We start from the raw sequence: 19228 nt of genomic DNA, 5'->3' as shown, positions 1-19228 counted from the left end.
GTTTCTTGTCCTTTACCTCTCAAGGTTTGTGAAAGGATATCCCCAGACCAGATCATTCTATGCTCTTAACGAGTGCACTACACTCGAGATATCAGGTATCTCATGCTTATCATTCATGTCCATGGGTCCACTATTTGGGCCACCCCTTAGACTTTTCAGGGAGGATGTCTCAACCTTGTTGGGTTGTGGAGAAAGGTTCACATTCAGTTCACATTCATAAAACTATTAGCATAAGATCTTTCATTGCAGAGGGGCATGCTAACCTGGGATAAGTTGTAAACTTGTCCTGCACATGAAGAAATTTCCTCATGCGCAGAAAAGTTGGCGCATGTAGTGACATCATCATGCGTGGAAATGGTGGCATGTTCAGCTTCATCTGGCTGACCAATGATCTTGACTAAATCATAAAAAGAGGTAGAAAAAGGAATGTGTAGTTTTGGGAAGCTTTGGGATGTGGTTGCAGTTGATGCGGTCCGACCACCTTTATCATAAACCCCTAAAGTGTTCTCAAGACTCTGTAGAGGAGACCTAAGTTTAATAGCCCCATAGTTATTAGGCAAACTTGCTTCATGACTCAGGAGGAAAGCTGTCTCAACTCTAAATTCCCGCCAATGGGAATGTCTCTGAACAAGCATGTTCATTCTCCATAATCATGGTTGATGTTCTTGGATCTGGCTTAAGGCAAGAATCTTTAACAATTACTGTCTCAAGGTTTCGCTGTACAGTCAACACTAGTCAGGATATTATGTGTTTCGCCTATTGTAGTTAAATTTTCAGGGAAATCACAACAAAAAAACTGAAGGGAGATTTTCACCACATAGGAGATTCGTCTATAGCTCCTATTGGGAGGAGATGCAGTAAAGTAAAAATCTTGTTAAGTTTCCTGCGTCGAGGAAAATATCTCTCCCATAGGGAGGAAGTCCACACCCTACAGTGATTCCCTTGAACATCTGTTGTCTAGGAAAGAAGGATAAAAAGAAAAATGTGTCTATGTCTGCCCGGCTCATAAGTATGACACAATAGTGGCTATCCCATCCTAGGCAAGAACGTAAATACCGAGATTTACTAGACAGAAAGTAATCACTTGTAACCCACGTATAATGAATAGCAACTCAAGTGACTGTGAATAAAGAAAAAGCACAAGTCAAGAGCACTAAACACTAAAAGGGTAGGCGAGATAAATACAAAAGGCTCGATCATAGAGAGGAAGTAAGAGGAAGTAATGTGAGCAAGAACCCTCTTGCTCTATGTGCAAGCCCTTTGGTTGCCCAGCAATGAAGCATGGTGCAATCAAACCAATTTTCTTTGACCGGTCGTAGAAAACATGACTAGCTGTTACCGATATAAATGACTCCAAAGTTTGTATCTGTGTTGGAATAAATATTTTTTCTGGCCAAAGGTCAGATACATTTTAAGACAGACCTCGAATACCCGGTATGTTATTTCTGACATCTTCCAATATAATCTTGTTTCATAAATATTTCTGCTCAGGTAAAAACTTACTGACATGAGTTGAAATCGTTATGCTGTACAAACCATGGTTGATACATGAATGTGCCCTTTGATGTGATGATAAGATTTAAAATTGTCTTAAGGCATCTAGCTTCTTAGATAATCATTAAGCTTGGAAGCACTGACTTTAATACTGATCCTGGATCTGAATCCAAAGTTTTCCTATCTTTCCATTGCTCTTCAAGGTTACTAGGAAATAATTGTCGACTGGATTCATACAGAACTTCGCATGTTTTTGCTAAAAATAATTCTGACGGATTAATTCATTTTATATGGACACTCAATGTCTATGACTTTATCTCTCTTTTTTTTCAATATTAAACTTACCCGATAATCATGTAGCTGTCAACTCCGTTGCCCGACAGAATTCTATGGAGGGATACGCCAGCTATCACAATACTAGAAGGGGGTGTACTTACCAGCGCCACCTGTGGCCAGGTACTCAAGTACTTCTTGTTGACACCTCCTCAATTATTCCTCTGTCGTGCTTCCGGCAAGACGTTCTGGGATACGCTTATGTTCTTGGAGTATTTTCACGACTTTGGTGAAGTATTTCTCTTTGATTTCGGCTGTCGCTTTACTGGAAACTTCTATATTAGCTTAGTTAGCTTTTGGAATTAATTTGATTATTATGGTGACGAAGAGAGTATGAACTCTCTTTCACCTTTAAATGGCCGACCCTTCCCTTAGACGGAAGTGTTGGTGTCTAAGAGAGTATAGACCCTCTTTCTTAATTTTGCTTGACAAAAGTTATAGATTTATTTTATATCTCTCCGCCTCTTATAGGCCTCTTCGATTAACTTCCTTTTTTTATAAACTTATTAAAATTAATTTTTATATTTGTTTATATTCGACCTTCCTAATAGTAGGCGGTCTTTTCTTGGTACCGAAGTTAATTAACATTGAGCCCGTCATTTCGGTTTTACCTGTTAACATATTATGCTATTTTAATGTCTTTGAAAGAATTTCTTTGATAGTCTAGTACTGTTTTCAAAGTTGAACTAACGTTTTGTTTTGTCTCTGCAGTTGTTGACGTTCAGAACGTTCAACTTGCACTCTATCGTTACGATAGAGAAAGAATTTTCACGGTTTCACATTGCAGTAAGAGTAACCGTGTCTAGCGTTTTGTTCATTCTTTCTTAACTTAATGGTTTTAATCCTAATAAAGGAACTTTTCATTTTGGGAAATATTTCAGTTTTTTCCTTTAACAATAATATGTTTTAACGATATATATGATTGGGCTCTTCTCTCAGGTTCTAAGTCAAGAGAGAGAGAGAGAGAGAGAGAGAGATAGAGACGGAGGGAGAAAGAGGAGGATAAACGTTTCATTCAAGCCTGCCAGGCGTACGAGTAACGTTGTTATCGTTTTTGCTCTTCTCCCTAGTCTCTTTAGGGGAAGAAAGTAAACGTTTCTAGAGTGATCTAGTGTTTAGTCTCTTTCCAGCCACTGAATTATTTATCTTTCATTAGATTTTTCTGTTACATTGTAATTCTGTTTTCGCAATTACTAACTTTTGAGAAAGGATAGAATTGCGTGTTTCAGGTACAAACCACTTAAAGTTTCGAGTTCAGTGAAATAAGTGCAAACAGAAAATCAAAGTGATAAGTGATTAGCGCAAAGGGTGTCAGTGTTGTGCGTGAGGGTACTTCTGTGCGCGCCAGTCGTTCTCCCAGTCCGGGACCTCTTGCAAGCTCCCAAGCCCAGGGGAGAAGCAATGTCGAAGGACAAAAGGGTTCAGCAGGCCTTGATCGGCGCACAGAAGTATCCTCGGTGGTTGTGGGCGTGTCTTACCGAGACCGTCACTCCCACCCGCAGACGATTGAGCCCTTATTTTGCTCGTCTGCAGAAGAAATTTGGGGGAGAAAACGCTGGTCTCAGGTCTCAAGACCTCTTAAACATAAAGTCCAGACCTATGCCAGACGTACGAAGTTAGAGTTCAACAACCCGGATGCAGTCATTGGGTTAGCTCTGACTCTCCTCAGTCATCAGTTGAATGCACTCCGCCTAAGAGGAGTAAGGTTCTGCCGCAACAGATCTCTGCTGTTAAGGCTTTACCTCAGCAGACCTTAGTGTCTGCCGACCCCAAGTTGACTCTACTGCAGTCCATGCAGTCACAACTTTCGGTCTTGATGCGTGAGTGTCGGGCTGAGAGTGTTGCGCCTCCGCCTCCGCCTACACTCCCTCCGCCTGCGCTCGCTCCGCCTGATCGCAGTACCACCTGCCAGGCGTACGATGTTGAGCCACGTTCTGAGTTGGCTGTTCCCAGTGGTGCTCAGCCTCCGCCTTCTTTAAGGCAACCTTTACAATGGGATCAGGAGGATTATACCTCTCTTCCTCCGCCTCCACTTGCTGCTCCACCAGTGATGCAACACTCGGTTGAGGTACAACAACCTCTCCCGTCCTTGAGTCAGTCTCCTCAGCTCTCGCTGCAGCGAGCTCAACCCTCCACAAGGCAAGCACCACTACACCTTAGCCTTGCGCCTCAGGAGCCTCAGCTTGCGAGACATTTACCTTGTTCTGCGCAGCCTCTACCTCATCGCGCTCCGCTCACACCACAGGAACAGGAACTTGCTACTCCGCTTCCGCCAACCGCTCAGCAAGCGCAACCCTTGGGTTCAGCCACTCATGCCAGGAGTCAGCCTCCTCCACCCATGCGCCTACCTTCTGCTACTTCCTTTGATCAGCCTTTGCAGACTGAGCCTCAGGTGTTCCCTCAACAGAGTCTTGAAGAGGAAACCTCAACTATTGTTGTTCCAGCTCGTTCTGACTCTGCTGTTCAGCATACCTTACCTCCATTTTCAAACCTTATGATAATGGAGGTTATTTGTATTACTTATAAAAATATATTTGTATTCCTTGCAATATATTTTTAAACATATCGCAGAATATGGCAAAAAATATGAATCATGAGTTATGAATGTAAGGTAAATATTATGTTGATATTTAAACCCCATGCAAGCATGCATAAAGCACTCTAGCACTGGTCATGGAATTTCTGAGAAATGTTAAACGCCATGCACACGCTCTGCTTACCTTACAGCATGCTCTACATACAGCATGCTCTGCTTACAGCATGCTCTGCATACTACATACTCTGCATACAGCATGCTCTGCATTCAGCATGCTCTGCATACAACATGCTCTACATACAGCATGCTCTGCATACAGCATGCTCTGCATACAACATGCTCTGCATACAGCATGCTCTGCATACAACATGCTCTGCATACAGCATGCTCTGCATTCAGCATGCTCTGCATACAACATGCTCTGCATACAGCATGCTCTGCATTCAGCATGCTCTGCATACAACATGCTCTACATTCAGCATGCTCTGCATACAGCATACTCTGCATACAACATGCTCTGCATACCTTACCGCATGCTTCTCAGTCACACATCTTTGGTTGTTGCCAACTCACTAGACTGTCAAGCAGTTTCATAACGTTGCCTTCTAGTCTGCTGCTTTTGCACCAGTGAACCCTCACTGAGAGAACTTAGCTTTTCTAGGATATGGTCCCTGTAGATGAGAAAGTTCTTTTCTCCCTCCTTCTGATATTCCCTTGAGGACTCTGTCATTTGGAGGGAGCCTTTAGCTGCATAGCCTCCTATGGACTTTTATTTAAGCGTAACATGCTTCCAGGGAAGGTAATGGTTCCACTTCAGTCGCTAATCCCGTCTGTTACCACACCTGCTCCCATAGACCTTGAGCTGTGTTGCAAGACATGCAGTCCAAGCTTAGTCCTTGTTAGAGGATTTTTTGTTTACGGAGTCAATGTGTCACGGGGAAGACGTTCAACAACCAACAGAAGTGACTTGTTGTGACGCAGTGCGGCAACCTCAGCAACCCGATAAGGAGTTGTCTGTACGACCCAGACAGTCTAGACAGATTCGGGTTGTCACTGTACTTCCTCGCTTGCCCATGATTGACAGTTCACAGACTGTGCAGCAGTACCATGATCTTGTGTCCGGCTCCGTCAGAAGACTGGCTTTTAAGAGCTCCCACAAGTCGTCGCTGTCTGGAGATTTTCAAATGGACTATGGATCTGACCAAGGAACTGGGCCTCCTGGTCAATTTTGAGGAGTCTCAGCTCGTTCCATCCCAGACCATTGTCTCCTTGGGTATGGATCTTCAGAGTCGAGCTTTTCGGACTTTTCCATCGGCCCCAAGGATCTTCCAAGCCCTAGAATGCATCCAGAGCATGCTGAGAAGGAACCGATGCTCAGTCAGGTAGTGGATGAGTCTAACAGGGACACTTTCATCGCTGGCCCTGTTCATCGTGTTAGGGAGACTCCACCTCCCCCCCCTTCAGTATCATCTAGCTGCTCACTGGATAAAGGACATGACGCTAGAGACGGTCTCAGTTCCTGTTTCCGAAGAGAGGAGGTCTTCTCTCGCGTGGTGTAAGAACAGCTTTCTTCTCAAGGAAGTCTACCTTTGGCTGTTCAGAAACACGACCGCCGTCTCCTCTCGGACGCATCAGACACGGGCTGGGGTGCGACTTTGGACGGACAAGAATGCTCGGGAACATGGAATCAGGAGCAAAGGACACTTCACATCAATTGCAAGGAGTTGTTGGCGGTTATTCTGGCCTTGATAAACTTCAAGTCCCTCCAGCTTAACAAAGTGGTGGAGGTGGACTCTGACAACACCACAGCCCTGGCTTACATCTTCAAGCAGGGAGGGACTCTTTCGTGGAAGTTGTTCTAGATCGCAAGGGACCTACTCATCTGGTCTAAAGATCGAAAGCTAACTGGTAACGAGGTTCATTCAGGGCGGTATGAATGTCATGGCAGATCACCTCAGACGGAAGGGTCAGGTCATCCCCACAGAGTGGACCCTTCTCAAGAATGTTTGCAACAGACTTTGGGCCCTGTGGGGTCAGCCAACCATAGATCTGTTCACTACCTCGATAACCTAGAGACTCCTGTTGTATTGTTCTCCGATTCCAGACCCAGCAGCAGTTCACGTGGATGCTTTTCTGCTGGATTGGTTCCATCTCGACCTGTATGCATTCCCGCCGTTCAAGATTGTCAACAGGGTACTTCAGAAGTTCTCCTCTCACAAAGGGACACGGCTGACGTTGGTTGGCTCCGCTCTGGTCCGCGAGAGAATGGTTCTTAGAGGTACTGCAATGGCTGGTCGACATTCCCAGGACTCTTCCTCTAGGAGTGAACCTTCTAAGTCTACCTCACGTAAAGAAGGTACACCCAATCCTCCACGCTCTTCGTCTGACTGCCTTCAGACTTTCGAAAGACTCTCAAGAGCTAGGGGCTTTTCGAAGGAGGCAGCCAGAGCGATTGCCAAAGCAAGGAGAACATCCACTCTCAGAATCTATCAGTCTCAAGGGGAAGTCTTCCGTAGCTGGTACAAGACCAATGCAGTTTCCTCAACCAGTACCACTGTAACCCAGATTGCTGACTTCCTGTTATATCTAAGGAAAGTAAGATCCCTTTCAGCTCCTACGATCAAGGGTTACAGAAGTATGTTGGCAGCGGTTTTCCGCCACAGAGGCTTGGATCTTTCCACCAACAAAGATCTACAGGACCTCCCTAGGTCTTTTGAGACCTCAAAGGAACGTCGGTTGTCCACTCCAGGCTGGAATCTAGACGTGGTCCTAAGGTTCCTTATGTCATCAAGATTTGAACCTCTCCAATCAGCCTCTTTTTAGGACCTCACATTAAAAACTCTTTTCCTCGTGTGCTTGACAACAGCTAAAAGAGTAAGTGAGATCCACGCCTTCAGCAGGATCATTGTTTTCACATCTGAAACGGCTACATGTTCCTTGCAGCTCGGTTTTTGCTAAACGAGCTTCCTTCACGTCCTTGGCCTAAGTCGTTCGAGATCCCAAGCCTGTCCAACTTGGTGGGGAATGATCTGAAGAGAGTACTTTGCCCAGTTAGAGCTCTTAGGTACTATCTAAAAAGGTCTTAACCTTTACAAGGACAATCAGAAGCCTTATAGTGTGCTATCAAGAAACCTTCTTTTCCAAGTTCTAAGAACTCAGTTTCTTACTATTCAGGCTTCTGATTAGAGAAACACATTCTCATCTGAAGGAAGAAGACCTTGCTTTGCTGAAGGTAAGGACACATGAAGTGGGAGCTGTGGCTACTTCAGTGGCCTTCAAACAGAACCATTCTCTGCAGAGTGTTATGGATGCAACCTATTGGAGAAGCAAGTCAGTGTTCGCATCATTCTATCTCAAAGATGTCCAGTCTCTTTACGAGTACTGCTACACCCTGGGACCATTCGTGGCAACGAATGCAGTAGTAGGCGAGGGCTCAGCCACTACATTCCCATAATCCCATAACCTTTTAACCTTTCTCTTGAATACTTTTTATGGGTTGTACGGTCGGCTAAGAAGCCTTCCACATCCTTGTTGATTTGGCGGGTGGTCAATTCTTTCTTGAGAAGCGCCGAGGTTAAAGGTTGTGATGAGGTCCTTTAGTATGGGTTGCAGCCCTGTATACTTTAGCACCTTTGAGTTGATTCAGCCTCCCAAGAGGAACGCTGCGCTCAGTAAGGAAGACGATCTTATTAAAGGCAGAGTAACGGTTCAAGTCGACTTCCTTACCAGGTACTTATTATTTCATTGTTATTGTGGATAACTGATTATATGAAATACGGGATACTTAGCTATCCTTTAGTCTTGTACACTGGTTTTTCACCCACCCCCCTGGGTGTGAATCAGCTACATGATTATCGGGTAAGTTTAATATTGAAAAATGTTATTTTTATTAGTAAAATAAATTTTTGAATATACTTACCCGATAATCATGATTTAATCGACCCTCCCTTCCTCCCCACAGAGAACCAGTGGACCGGGGAATAATTGAGGAGGTGTCAACAAGAAGTACTTGAGTACCTGGCCACAGGTGGCGCTGGTAAGTACACCCCCTTCTAGTATTGTGATAGCTGGCGTATCCCTCCATAGAATTCTGTCGGGCAACGGAGTTGACAGCTACATGATTATCGGGTAAGTATATTCAAAAATTTATTTTACTAATAAAAATAACATTTTTCCCTCCCTCTCATATTTTTCCTTCTACAATATTATTGTTATTTTAGTTTCCATTATGGCCTGGCATTTCTTGGTACTGTACCATAAACATCAGTATTATTTTCAAGATTAGTAGAACGGGGTGGAATAATTCTAACAAGAGACTAGACACAGACATAACAAACTCTTGTTGAGAAAGCCCTTACGTGAATGAAAACAATGTAAACAATGCTGTACTCTGATAATGTTCAGTATGTCAAAGTGCAGATATGTAAACTAGCGTACCATTAAATTTGATATTCAGCCACTTTTTTTATTTCTCATGTTTACTTGAATATTTTGTTGAAAGGTTGTTTACTGAATGCTCCTGTAAAGAGGACTTACTTTTACAAGAAAATTTGGTAAATGTTTACATTCATGCAATGTATTTAAGAAATTCAGAGCAAGGTAGAGAGAGAATTTTGTTATAATTGTGTTTAAAGGGCATTACTCTCAGGCACACTACTATCTTATTTTTCTTCCTCTTGTTTTTCTGGAAGTTTCCATAGTTTATATGTGAAGGATCTAATTTAATGTTGTTACTGTTCTTGAAATATTTCATCTGATTGTTTAATCTTCTCCTCTTGAAGTTTATTTATTTCCTTGTTTCCTTTCCTCACTCAGCTATTTTTCCCTGTTGGAGCCTTAGGCTTTAGCATCTTGTTTTTCCAACTAGGGTTATAGCCTAGCTTGTAATAATAATAATAATAATAATAATAATAATAATAATAATAATAATAATAATAATAAAATTAAGTGATTACACTTGGGAGGAATTGCCTGAAAAAAAAACCTTGAAATATTACAAAAATTACACTACATGCAGTAGCTTTAACCAAGAGTTAAAATACGGTACTTCTAGGTGAAGACAGACAGGGTTGTGAATTTATTGTTCAATTAATGTTTGATTACAATAAACTGTATTGTACTGGACTGTAAGACCTACTGTATATAAACATATTGTAAAAATCCTACTGTATATGTACCCAGGGGCCTATTGATATACTAATTTTAATATACAGTACAATATGGCCGCGAGAACCTAACCCAGTCTTAGGGGAGAACAAACTTATTTAAGTCGAAAGTCACAGGGTTATGTGCCTTAATAAGTTATACAACATTCAAGTCTTACCTCTTCAACTTTTTCCATTGCCCTCAAGATATTTAGACCTGCTAGTTTCTTTAGGTCTGGGATGGACCACGAAGGATCCTTCAGAAGTTCAGCGAAGAGTTCTGGATAGCGAGACGCGTCCTCCAATCCTTTAGGAGTGCTGAATGAAATAGAACAAGTTAGTAATTGTTATTTTTCATACAAGCTCTGGTCTTACAAATAATTTGGTTTACAGCTTTACTAAATTAAAAAGAGCAAGTGAGCAGCATAACTGAAGGAAATGACACTTTGTAATAGATCTTCTCTTATGGGATTAAATTAGGTCATGTCTTAATTTTCAGAAAAAAATCTACAGCATCTCTCTTTTTCTCTCTCTCCTTTTGCTACATTTCTGTGAGCTACTCACAGCAGCACTGAACAGTAAACCCCAAACATACATTTATACCCTCAAAAAGACATCCAGTAACATAGTTTTTGCTAACATTTATTGGAAAGGTCAGAATGATTAATTTCTTTCGGATTTATCTACAATAAGCAGTATGGTCATGTCTCCCAAAGCTCTTTTGGTTTGCTATTCATAACGTACACACATTCATACAGAACTGGTGAATAATAATATTAATTTGTCCAACTGAAATAAATAGAAAACTAAGTTGCAAGAGGAGAGCAGGTGTTAGGTGAAACACTTAATAAACATAGCTAATGATAAAAACAGATAACGTAAGATTTCTTTTGATCCTTGTGTTTGTAATTGAAGGCAGCTTTTCTTGTGCACTTTTTAACTACCAAGGTAAAAGGCGTCTGGTTTCAGTTCTAGTATTATCCAAAGAAATATTCACCAGAACATCAGCCGGGCAAGGCCAACCCCCACTGTGGTGCCCAACCACAGCAGTAACCTCCCCAGTAAATAGCTTAAACTCTCAGTCTCGGGCTGAGATATCTGCTGCCATGTGAATGCTACGCAAAACATGTCGCCACTATACTAGCCAGGAAGTTATTCACACATTTTTTTTCAAATCAAACATCTGATTTATGTATCCCATTTCTTGTTTAGAATGCTCTTTTCTTCTCCAATCAGTCTTGTAATTTGAACATAGTATATTCATATGGGGAACAGACTGAAGGGCACTGTGGAATGCAATTTGCAATGTATGCATATTTTTTCATACAATTTCAATTTGATTGTGGTGGCCGATGTGGTAACGTCCCTGACTGATGAACACTAGACTGGGGTTCAAGTCCCGCTTAATCTCGATAGTTTCTTTGTTCGCTGCAACCTCATCATCCTTGTGAGCTAAGGAAGGGGGATTTGGGGAAGTCTATAGGTCTATCTGCTGAGACATCAGCAGCAATTGCCTGGCCCTCCTTGGTCCTAGCTTGGATGGAGAGGGAGCTTGAGCACTGATCATAAGTATATATGGACAGTCTCTAGGACATTGTCCTGCTTGATGACAATGTTACTTTCCCTTGCCTCTGCCATTCATGAGCAACCCTTAAACCTTTAAAATTATTAGTGCATACACATTAGCTAAGAACTTCGGAAAGTGACATAGCCAAGGTTTATGAAGTCTACCAACAGTAGACTTACCTTAAGAATTACATCTTGATGTAAACTAAAGTAACCACATCAAGAACAATGATGTACATAATTTTTGCATTTCTAATTCCTCTTTATCTTGGAATGGATGATGTTTATTAGCTTTGTTATTACCTATTCTAGAGATTCTAGGGTACAATAAAGACAAGACAACAATCTACTAGTCTATTGAATAGACTCTATTCTATACTTTAACAGAATGTCAGTGTAGTATTTGGATATTTGTTGTGTGGGTGATTTAACTCCTGTTTAAAATACGTCTTGTTTTAAGTATGAAGTCATGACCTTGACAGCATCTTGAAATGTTTATTTCAAGTATTGTATAATGCTAAGACCATTTTTATTGTGAAGGCAATCTAATCTTTAAGGAAAAGACACAACAAAAGAGTCAGACTAAAGTAAAAGAAATTGGCAATCGTAGTTAGACACTCCAATGTCTGCCATGTAAACTAAAACTTAGTCACAAGTAATATTACTATTTCATGGCTGGATTGCATTCAGAAGATCATGTTACAAATGATGAAGTGCCTGACATGTCAAAAAAAAAATTCTGGCATTTGATAAGTGAGTGAGAAGACTTTTTATAAGAAAACTAGTTGATATGGAATTAGTAGCATATATAAAACTAGAAAGACCCAGAAAATTCGTGAAAAAGGGCATAGAGGAAGACCTAGACAAGGTGCTTGATCGAATTCACAGGAGTGAAAAATTGTGCAATATAAGATGGACAAAAGGTTAAGGGTAGTTCAAATTGAGTGAAGACCCTGGTCATAAAGAATGCTTGCATCTTAGATGAGGTACATACATGTAACTATTGCTGACAATTTTCAACTAAGATTTGAACTGATAGGATATGGAACAATATTCTAGGTTACATGTGGATATATCCCAGTTAGTACTGATGGAATCATATTCATGCTACTCTTAAAATTCATATCTGATTTATCTCTCCAAAGTTATATTGCCCATTTGATGCTGACCTCTATAGTGGAAATTCCTGTAAATAAAGCACAAAACAAAACAACGAAAAGAAATACCTTTGTGGCTCATTGTACACCAGTAAAAACAATAATGGGGGTGATGAAACCAAGTTAGTTAAATCACATATCAAACATTATTGGTGACATGTAATTTTTGTTTACCTTTGCATAACTAATTCTATTTTCCTACCTGTTGATGCCATCATAGCCAGCTCCAAGACCAACATGGTCGACACCTGCCATTGTCCGCACATGGTTAATGTGATCTGTCAAGTAAATAAATCAATAAATACACATTTGATCTCTCTCTCTCTCTCTCTCTCTCTCTCTCTCTCTCTCTCTCTCTCTCTCTCTCTCTCTTATGGTATACATGAACCCAGAAAAATCTTATGAAAGAATTGATAGAGAGACATTGTGGAGGGTATTGAAAATGTATGGTATAAAAGATAAGTTGTTGAAAATGATTAAAAGACTTTACGATGAAAGTAAAGTGCGTGTTAGAGTATGTAGCCAAGAGAGTGACTAGTTTGGTATGAAAGTAGTCTTAAGATGAGAAGATGTATCAATCTCCATGACTGAAATATCTTCATGGATGGAGCAACATGATAAATTAGACATAGGTGCAAAGTTGTGGGATATGAAAGGAGTATCAATTTAAAGGGGCTAGTGAAGAGAAATTGCAGAAACTATTGTCAATTCTTTATAGCGAGGCAGATTTGCACCGACTCGCCGGGGTGCCCTTTTAGCTCGGAAACGTTTCCTGCTCGCTGATTGGTTGGACAAGATAATTCTAACTAATCAGGTAGCAGGAAACTTTTTCCGAAATAAAAGGGCACCACTGCGAGTCGGTGCAAATGCGTCTCATTAGGAAAAACTGATTATAGCGAATATGTTTTGATAAATCATGTAAATGTTAGTTAGAATGAGGTTATTTAGGTAAATATAGACCAGAAAGAAGGAACAAGGAATATCAATATGGATGGTGGATGAATGGATGTGGTGGACCAATATTAGTAGTATTTAGGAGTGAACATGAATGATAGCAGGGCGAAAGAAAAGGTGGGTAAGTGCATAGGTGAAACAAGAAACTATCAAGAACACTGCTGAGGACTGGGAAGAAATTTGGAATGTCTACGGAAGACAAAGAGGAATATGTGAATGTATTGTTGGGGTAATGTTTCCATTTAATAATAAAGTTTACATAGTGAATAGAGATTAAAAGAGGGGGGAGGGTTGAAGCCGTCAAAGTGAACTACGTGCGTACTAAACATGGAGTAAAAATAACTGGAAAAAATGAGGCAAATAACTTAACATAAGTGAAGGCATGATCAGTTTGTCTTAAGAATGGAGGATCATAGTCTAATAAAACAGTGTACAATTCAAAGTTTAAGAGAGGAAAAGGAGGGTCTTTATTATCATCAGTATTAATTATTATTATTATTATTATTATTATTATTATTATTATTATTATTATTATTATTATTATTATTATTATTATTATTATTATTACTTTGACTAGCAAAGTTACAACACTAGTTGAAAAAGCAGGACGCTGTAAGCACAAGGGTTCAACCAGAGAAAATAAGCTAGAGAGGAAAAGAAATGACTAAACTATATATGAGGCGTAACGAATATAAAATATAAAATATTTAAAGATTAGTAACAATGTTGAATGGATTTGTCCCATATAAACTATGAAAACAGACTTGTTAATCGCTAAAATATAAAAACATCAATAGGAAATTTGAACTCCAGAAGTTTCATCAATGCAACTGCCAAATTAGGGAGATCATTCCACAATCTGGTCACAGTTGAAATAAAGCTTCTAGAATATGTACAATATTGTGACCGTTGCAGTGTGTGAAAGTGGATTCAACATCCTGCTAATGCACTTTTTGTTATATGTAGCCACTCTTGTCAGCAGAGATAGCTGTATGTATGTATGTATGTATGTATGTATATATATATATATATATATATATATATATATATATATATATATATATATATATATATATATATATATATATATATAGTGTACAGGATGTGTTCATGCATATATAGACATAATTAAATTAGGGCATTTACACTGTATTCAACCTGTTCATATGACAGTCATGACTTTCCATTGAAACCTTTTAATCTGTGTTATTGGGTTGGACATATTTATTCATGAAAAGTCAAATTGGAATACCGTTTCGAAAATTAATTCCATTTAACCAACACTTGTTTTAATATTTTTTTTCTCCCATATATTGACAGGAAATGCAATTTACAGCTTTGGAGAGCCTCAAATGTAATTGAATAACAACAACAATAATAATAATAATAATAATAATAATAATAATAATAATAATAATAATAATAATAATAATAAGATTATTATTATTATTTTAATTATTATTATTATCATCATTATCATTATTTTTATTATCATTATTATTATTGTTATTAATATTATTGTTTTGGTTGTTGTTGTTGGAAAATAAAAAGGCAAAGTATAAAGCCTTGGTTAACAATTACTGAATCTCCAATATTCAGCAAGTCTCCAAATTTGGGGCTCAATAGTAACTGATAAATATCGTACAGTATCAAAAAAAAACTCTAGTCATTTTTTTTTACCGAGGCAGATTTGCACCGACTCACAGCGGTGCCCTTTTAACTCGGACAAGTTTCCTGATCGCTGATATTTTGGACAAGATAATTCTAACCAATCAGTGATCAGGAAACTTTTCCGAGCTAAAAGGACACCGCTTTCAGTTGGTGCAAATGCGCCTCATTAAAAGAAATTGACTATAGGGCACGATGAACACACTTATCAATAACAAAGCATATAACCTACGGTGCATTGTCAGGACGAGGATACGTCCATTTTTACCTTAGTAAAAAGGATAATGCAAGACTTGATGTTTATCCTTCTCGCTGGTTAACATTAGTCGGTTCGAGTCCCACTCAGAAATGCAAAGATAATTGGAAATATAAAATGTCACAGAGACCATTACAAATTTTTATGCAATGCAATATTGCAAGAGCTCATATATGGCAGGAAGGGCCAGGCAATCTCTAAAAACTTCCAAAGTTAAAACTTGCAACAAATGGTTTTATGTTGAACAGGCTGACATAAGTCTTTTTATAGGTTATATATGAAATATCTGTTTTGATGTTACTGTCTTTAAAATATTTAATTTTGATTGTTCATTATTCTCATATAGTTTATCTATTTCCTTATTTCCTATCCTTACTGGGCTATTTTTCCCAGTTGGAGCCCTTGGGCTTATAGTATCTAGCTATTCCAACTATTGTTTTAGCTTAGATAATAATAATAATAATAATAATAGTGTTCAAACATAGTATACTGAAACGTGGCACAACACTACCGTAGAGTTCTGTCAATTTCTCTCAACATATTATATCAACTAGAAACTAGATAACTACTACCCCAGAAAATCTTACATTTGAAAGTTAGTTTACACAATCAACAAGAAGAATAACACCAAAAGTAAACGACAACATACCTATGACGTTATTTATCGTTGCTGGACCACCGCACGTTAAGAAGTCATCGTAAAAACTGATCATCACCACGCCGCCATTAGCCGCCTGAAAAAGAGTGAATATCTTTGAGGAAAAAATCATTATAATCACTACTATAATTCTCATATCGAGTTGTTTACAAATCATTAATGCGAACTTCTGTTGTTAAGGAAATTTTGTGGAAATAATGAGCTTATTAATGCCCTGGTTGCTTAAAAATCTCAATTTATTCTAGGAACTTGTTGAAATAAGAGCAATTAATACAAAAGGTACCAGCAAGTTGTTTTAGGTAGAATAAAGTGTTTAGTTGTAGCGAGAAAAAAAGAAGAACATAATGAAGATAAGTGTATTAAAGCTCGTATGTAATTAATTAGTAAATAAAAATAATAATAGGCTATTAAACTGTCAGGTAAGAAGAAAGAGTAGTTTAACAGCAGTTAGAACAATAGTAAGCATTATTTCATATAAATCACCGGTTGTATAAAAGAACTTTTAGAAATCACTTGATAAACCACACATTAGAAAGTTGATAAACATAAATATCTAAATATTGTGTAAGTTATATTACAATTCATTGGGTAAACAAAAGTGTAAAAAGTTGAGTGACAATATGCTTGCAATATCTTCAAAAGCTAAAACGTACAAACCAGCCATAAGTTTAAAAAATAAAATACTAATCTAAAATGCTATTGTTTCATTTCACCTCAGATAAAAGTTAATCAAATAGAGGCGAAGGATCTTTCTAATATATGAGAGAGAGAGAGAGAGAGAGAGAGAGAGAGAGAGAGAGAGAGAGAGAGAGAGAGAGAACTTCTGGATGTGATTAATAAGCATAAAAAATCAGGAGGCTTCATAATATGAGGATTTTCACACTAACCTGATTTAAAGCAAGCCAATTTAACCTTTCTGATCTCAACCTAACCAAACTTAACTTAACTTAACTTTATATTGTGGCCGAATCATAAGAAAAATTCGAATAAAGGAAAATAGAAAGTTCTTGATGATTAGAAATATTAAAATGATAAAATCTATCCATTTAAAACAAAAGTTTTTTTTTGTTGATGAGGTAAAGAATTAAAAATAAAACATGGATTGAAGAATGATGTAAAAAGAAAAATAGCCGTAATTGGTGGAAATGTTTGACAAAGCTTAAGAATTGGAATAGCCATGTAAAAATGGCCCATGGTGCCCAAAAAGATAATAGTTGAAAGTGATATTGAAAAATCCTGGATATGTTGATACGGGAAAGAATAAAAATAGAAAAAAGACATCGTTTTGAAAAAAAAAAATGCAATAAAATGACTTCCTATTCAGCATTAACGATCCAACAGGGGGAACCAGACAGTTGCTGCTCATGTCCTAGGGTTTAGATATATAGTTTTGGCCAAATGACACGGAGCTTGGGCCGGGAAGCCCATTCAGCACCGAGATGTGCAACTGGGGGAAAATCGTTACAGCAGTTGTACTATGAAGTAGAAGAGAGGTTGGATAAATAAATGGAAGAAAGTGTACCGCACTGTATCATACACGCTCGTACACTGTAATGGTCCTTCTGTTATTTATATATATATATATATATATATATATATATATATATATATATATATATATATATATATATATATATATATATATATATGTGTGTGTGTGTGTGTGTGTGTGTGTGTATCATCATCATCGCTCTCCGCTCTCACTGATAACCTATTTATCCCTGAATGTTCTTGAATCATTGTTTGAGTTTTTGTGCCATTCTTGCTTGGTGTGGGTTGTATATAAACTCCCGATCCGTCGAATAAAAGTTAGTTGCATTCACCTGGCTTTCAGGTTATTACCTAACTGGCGCCTAGTACAAAAGAAGGAGAAAACAGGTAAATTAGGATAAAAAGTGGGTGCAGCTAAGTGTCAAAGAGACGATACAAAGACCCGTTAGTCCTACAGTGCAACTGATAAGGAGCACTTTGCCATAAGTACTTCCTTAAGAAATTCAGATTCAAGGAGCAACGCACACTAAACATCGATATTTCATAAGGATAGTAAGATCGTGTTACTCATGAAATCTATCAAGCTATGAGCGGGGCTTGAATATACTAAAAAGTCTTTAGGTCAGGGTAATATCACTCATCGAGGAAAAAACAACTTATAAATTACTTCGAAGCATGAAAATGATCCCAATGAAAGGTAGTGTAGAATATATTTCCAAGCAAAAACAGATGGGATAAAAAACTATAATACATGAATTCACAAAACAAATTTAATATAATAGAATGTCCAAATAAAATTTTAGGAAATTGCAATGAATTTCTTATAAACAGAATAAATATTTTACAAAGAGAAAACAACGGGAAAGTATATTTCGAAAAATAAAGTACTAATATAAGACAATTGTGCAACAACAAAGAAATTACCTCTATAAAAACAGTAATCCAACAATACTTACGTAAAAAAATAAAAAAAATATTAAAAAGAAAATGGTTTGCCGTATAACCTTGCACAGATACCGAACTCCACAATTGGGCAAAGTGAAGAAGATAAAAGCCAAAAGTGGAAATGGGAAAGTAGGTCAGGAAAATGACAGAACGGATATTAGGTCATCATCTAAGACTGACGGATGAAGGATGGGAGACATGGCTGAAGACACATATTGAGGGACAGGTGGGGAAGGTGAGGGCGTGGCTAAGGACACACAGAGAGAGAGAGAGAGAGAGAGAGAGAGAGAGAGAGAGAGAGAGAGAGAGAGAGAAAATACTTCCTTTTTTCGGAGTGTCTATACATCACGTTAAGGGGAGAGAGACTCGCTTTCTAACGATCTGTGAATTATGAGAGAGAGAGAGAGAGAGAGAGAGAGAGAGAGAGAGAGAGAGAGAGAGAGAGAGAGAGAGAGAGAGAGAAATACTTCTTTTCTCGAACTGTCTATACATCATGTTAGGGCGAGAAAAATTCGCTTTCTAACGATCTGTGAATTATGAGAGAGAGAGAGAGAGAGAGAGAGAGAGAGAGAGAGAGAGAGAGAGAGAGAGAGAGAGAGAGAAATACTTCTTTTCTCGAACTGTCTATACATCATGTTAGGGCGAGAGAAATTCGCTTTCTAACGATCTGTGAATTATGAGAGAGAGAGAGAGAGAGAGAGAGAGAGAGAGAGAGAGAGAGAGAGAGAGAGAGAGAGAGAGAGACACTTCCTTTCTCGAACTGTCTATATATCATGTTAGGGACAGAGAAACTCACTTTCTAACGATCTGTGAATTATGAGAGAGAGAGAGAGAGAGAGAGAGGAGAGAGAGAGAGAGAGAGAGAGAGAGAGAGAGAGAGAGAGAGAGAGAGAAATACTTCTTTTCTCGAACAGTCTATTAATCATGTTAGGGCGAGAGAAACTCGCTTTCTAACGATCTGTGAATATATGAGAGAGAGAGAGAGAGAGAGAGAGAGAGAGAGAGAGAGAGAGACAGAGAGAGAGA

The 19228-nt window shown here is 38.6% G+C and overlaps 1 protein-coding gene across 1 annotated transcript in view; it reads right to left on the bottom strand.

Annotated features, from left to right (window-relative positions):
* The window catches only part of LOC137621598 (dipeptidase 1-like), a 133812-nt gene that overhangs the window by 13461 nt on the left and 101123 nt on the right, over positions 1 to 19228 (bottom strand). Inside the window, exons 8-10 of the mRNA XM_068352010.1 lie at positions 15758 to 15842; positions 12433 to 12508; positions 9687 to 9825 (exon numbers count right to left, since the gene is read on the bottom strand). Of these exons, the coding sequence (XP_068208111.1) occupies positions 9687 to 9825; positions 12433 to 12508; positions 15758 to 15842 (300 nt within the window). The remainder of the gene's footprint in view (positions 1 to 9686; positions 9826 to 12432; positions 12509 to 15757; positions 15843 to 19228) is intronic.

Source organism: Palaemon carinicauda, chromosome 28 (genome assembly GCF_036898095.1).
Source record: "Palaemon carinicauda isolate YSFRI2023 chromosome 28, ASM3689809v2, whole genome shotgun sequence".
Taxonomy (NCBI): domain Eukaryota; kingdom Metazoa; phylum Arthropoda; class Malacostraca; order Decapoda; family Palaemonidae; genus Palaemon; species Palaemon carinicauda.
Note: the sequence above shows the minus strand (reverse complement) of the source record. Positions and strands in the feature narration are given on the sequence as shown.